The following is a 4688-nucleotide window of genomic DNA, read 5'->3' as shown; positions in this document are numbered from 1 at the left end:
AGCGTGCGCACACAGACAGCAGCGTCTACACCGCGCGAATACTAAATTGAGCTTTTTTCCGCTTTTTTGTGCATGGATGAATAAATACAGACAAAATTTCTTCAAAATGCGCGTTTTGGCAAATATCCTAGTAAAGTCAAGTCAAGTCACCTTTATTTATATAGCACTTTTGCTAACGCGCTGCAGGTGCGCTGCACGGTTTTAGAATAAAAGTGAACGATCAAATTAATCAGATTAGGTTGAAAGATAATATCAGAAATATGGTGGGAATTAAGTTATATTTTATCACTTTAAACAACAGAGAGTGATAGTATAGATAGAGATTCTTCAGAAAAGCGAGGCTACACGGAGCTACAATCACAAACCACCAGACAGGAAGCATGAAGTAAACACAGTCGGTTAGGCATATGTCTTAACGTAAAGAGTTGAGAAAGAAAAGGCATGTGTATCAATATATTAAATCCATGCTTTCGTTCTTAAAGTGAAAGCAAACTAATAATAAATCTAATGCTGTTAAAGAAAAATACAAGTGCTCACTACTCCTGACTAAATAACCTTTGTAACATCAAAAATGATTAATCTGTATTTAATTTATACATTGAAGACTATGCACTTATTTTACATTTTATTATTAAATTTCTGTAGTGTACCTGAAAATTGATTTAGACTGAGCTGAAAAATCTGAAAAGAACTGTTTATTGAACTTGTGTCTTTGTATTTATTTTCTGCTATTGGTTGTAATTTGGTTATCTGTAGAAAAGATTTTTAGCACTGAGCCCATAGTAGCAGCCAGAATTGCTTTTCCAATGGTTTATTTTCTTTATTATTTAAAAAAAAAAAGTGTAGGCCTATTTTTTTTGTTGTGAATGTCCCAATTGAGGTACAGGATGTAAAAATTTCAGATAAATGTTCATGTTATATATTTTGGTTGCATGGTCCTTCCCCCCAGGTCCGCCGCGGCCGCCATGATCGGCTCCCCCGGAGGGGGGTGGGGGAGTAGAGCGCAGTCTCGAGAGTACCCCCCGGCCTGCGATGGGGGTATGTGACGAGAGGACCTTCTTCCCGACCTACGAACGTTGTTACAGTGACGAACCATCCGATTTATACCCCTAATATACCGTATATTGCAAATTGGCGAAAAAATATCGAGATATTAATTTTTGTCCATATCACCCAGCCCTATTGTGAACAAACGCTTATATAAAATTTTTAAAAATGCATCCAATCACCATTATAACCAGTAGATGGCAGCAGAGGAGCGCTTATTGGCTTATTAGTCATTCATTTCTACTTTTTCCTTTATATTTTGAAATTATAAAATCACTATTATAAAATATAATATCAAATCATCAAGAAATCAGATTTTGTCAGAGTTTTGCAATTTTTTGTGTGTGAAGTAAGAACAGTCACAAAGTGCCTCGAAAAACAAACTTTTCTTCAATTTGCGACTAAATCACATAATCACTGAAGTTGTTTGTCTGTATAATACGATAGAATACAATATATACATTTTCTACATAAAAATTTGATTTTGCACGTTACTGTTGTTAATAAAATTAATTTTGTAAGCTTCCCAACTCAAGCTTAGTGCTTTACTGCCAAATGTGTATAAACATGAAATAAACAAGAAATGAACATGAATATATTTTTAATATACATTTTTTAACAAAAATGGCTGCCCACTGCTCCGGGTGTGTGTTCACGGTGTGTGGGTGTTCACTGCTGTGTGTGTGCAGTTTGGATGGGATAAATGCCGAGCACTAATTCCGTGTATGGGTTCCGATACTTGGCCACATGTCACATCACTTCTTCTTTACTGTAATGAGCAATGTCATATCCCTCTACAATTTAAAAGAATACTGTACACTGAAATTTCTATGAGTTAAGAGTATGTGAGTTATGAGTATGTGAAAGATTGCATTGCAGGCTGACTTAAGTTGTGCCCCTAAATTTTCTGCTTCTGCTCTTAAAGAATTTCAGTCAGGGGCTACAGTGCTCTTAGTAAAAATAGTAGAGCTCGACCGATATATCGTTTCGCCGATTTTATCGGTTGATATGAGCATGTTGCAGATATATCGGCATATATGCCACCGATATGACTTTTTTTTTTTACAGAACATAAAATGCAGATAAAATGCTTGTAAATGGTGTAATTATGTAGCAATTCCATTCCAGTGTTTGCTACTGGCGACCTGGATGAAACGCTTTAAAACAAGATGTTGACTGAGCAAAGCCAGAGAAGAGCAGAAGCAGGAGATGAAGTGATGATAAAAAGGAGCAAAGTTTATTGAAAAATCTTAGTTGCATATTTTTCAATCCTCACACTTTATCTGACCAGTACACATCCAACAAGTTGTGTTTTACCAAACTGCTTCACAATAACATCCCATAAACCTTGAGTTTCCATTAACATTCCCTCTTATCACTTATTCATACAGACAAAACAGTTAAAGAAACCTCACATTAATTAGATTAAACAATGAAAATACATAAGAAATATAAAACAAAATAATATCATAAAATAATAAATTATCAAATAATTAAATTATGTAAATCGTAAATGATAATACAAACAATAAATGAGTAATGGTTATAAATGATTATATGAATAAATTATTATAAATTAATAAAAACATAACACAAATGTATGGTCGCTCTCTTGATGCAACACACAGTTTGTATTTGAGGATCCTCAGATCCTTCATGTTGTTGATCAAACATATTTAATAGTTCTCCCTATAGAAACATGAGGTTTGTGCCTATAATAGTTTAAAACTAATAATTTGAAGATCAGTGTACCTCATTCATGGAAAGATCCAGGGATGTATAATTTATAAAATTGCATCAAAAGGATCAACATTTTGTAATGCAATTGTCTACTTTCTGCTGTTATATCAGGGTTCATCTTTATGTCCTTTCACTTTATTATGTCCTTTCACTTTTCTGTTTTTTTTAACGAGTTACTGACAAATGTACTGTTTTTACTTTTGTTTCAGAGTTGATTGAAGATAATAAGTAGAATTGAGTGAATCTGAGGAGAAAAATCATGTCAGAAGTGTAGAAAACCCCAAACAGAAAGATTTAAAGAAAAAAAGAGCCAAGAAATCTTTCACCTGCACTCAGTGTGGAAAGAGTTTCACATACAAACATATTCTTGAGCTTCACATGAGAGTTCATACTGGAGAGAAACCATTCACTTGTGATCAGTGCGGGAAGAGTTTCTCACACTCCGCAAACCTTAAGAGACACATGGACATCCACACTGGAGAGAAGCGGCACGCATGTGATCAATGCTGCAAAACATTTTTTAGAGCTTCAGAACTGAAGAAACACCTGATAGTTCATACAAAAGAGAAACCACATTCATGTTATTTGTGTGGAAATAGGTTTTCACATCGACAAAGTTTGAAAGAACATGAGAAAATACATACTGGTGTGAGAGAGTACATGTGCTTTGAGTGTGAAAAGACTTTTACTACAGCGCAGCGTTTAAAACTGCACGAGAGGATTCACTCTGGAGAGAAACCGTACAAGTGTTCACACTGTGACAAGAGATTCATTCAGTCAGGAACACTGAAAAGACATGAGAGTATCCACACTGGAGAGAAACCGTATCACTGCACTGCATGTGGGAAGTGTTTCAGTCGTTCATCTGCTCTACACAGTCATACAAAAAACAATCACAGTAAGTAGATCATCTTCAGATCCAGCACTTTCAGATCTGATGCTGTGTCCTCAACAAATGTTACACAATAATGCATCGAGCAATAAAATATAATCTGGATACATCTGTCATTACAAGTGACAAGACAAAGAAACAATATCTAAAGTTGAATAAAGTTCATCTTCATCTTCAAAACCATCAGATTTAACTGAGATTCAGATCAACTCAAAGATAGAGTTTCTCCCCAAAGAACAATGAACAAAGGTTTTATTCCTGTAAATCATTTTGCTTCATGATATATCATTGTGCTTTCTTATGGGTTTCATATTATGTTCATTCGTTTCATATTATGTTCAATATATTTAATAAGCAGGATTGTAAGAGTATTAAAACCTTACCGATACCCATCCCTACTTGTAAGTCAGTAGGAGAGAGAGATCCAGCTCATTAGTTTTCACTTTTACTTAGCTTGTTTTTGTATTTGCTGATTAAATGTAATTATTGATCAAATGTTACCTTTTTTATTAATACATTATCCTTACTTTTTATATTTTATCAAAAACTTTTATACTTAACGAGCGCTAAAAGAGTACGTACTGTAGAGCCAGTTAAGAATGAATGCGATCCGGCCATCATTCGCCATATTGATATTATCATGTGACCTATGATGTAATAACAAGCGCAACAACTTAAAAGATATGAGCGACAGGTTTAATTAATCTATCTGTAAATATTTCGTTTTATTTTAAGTGCAAAATTTTTCATCCACAGGCAAAACTGGCTTAAATCTCCTTTGTTTTCCTCTTTTTCTTGTTGAATTTAACTCTCTCGTTTCATCCCGCAGGCTTATAAATAACAGAAATACAACAACAACAAATGCAATTTTTGATGCATTATGATTATAAGAATATTATGATTATTCAAAGATATTTAAGTATTTTTTCTGTGTATATAATCTCATACTATGATGTACGCAAACCCATTATAGTTATGTTTACAGTTTTTTTTTGTCATTATGATTTTT

At 34.0% G+C, this 4688-nt stretch overlaps 1 protein-coding gene across 1 annotated transcript in view; it reads left to right on the top strand.

The window, feature by feature from the left end:
• Positions 1-2746: 2746 nt before the first annotated feature.
• The window catches only part of LOC107709913 (gastrula zinc finger protein XlCGF49.1-like), a 3623-nt gene continuing 1681 nt past the window's right edge, over positions 2747-4688 (top strand). Inside the window, exons 1-2 of the mRNA XM_016514580.1 lie at positions 2747-2751; positions 3057-3659. Coding sequence (XP_016370066.1) covers positions 2747-2751; positions 3057-3659 — 608 coding nt within the window. The remainder of the gene's footprint in view (positions 2752-3056; positions 3660-4688) is intronic.

The sequence above is a fragment of the Sinocyclocheilus rhinocerous genome, unplaced genomic scaffold, assembly GCF_001515625.1.
Source record: "Sinocyclocheilus rhinocerous isolate Xijiao unplaced genomic scaffold, SAMN03320098_v1.1 scaffold12058, whole genome shotgun sequence".
Classification (NCBI taxonomy): domain Eukaryota; kingdom Metazoa; phylum Chordata; class Actinopteri; order Cypriniformes; family Cyprinidae; genus Sinocyclocheilus; species Sinocyclocheilus rhinocerous.
The sequence above is the reverse complement of the archived record's forward strand: the minus strand, read 5'-3'. Positions and strand labels throughout refer to the sequence as shown.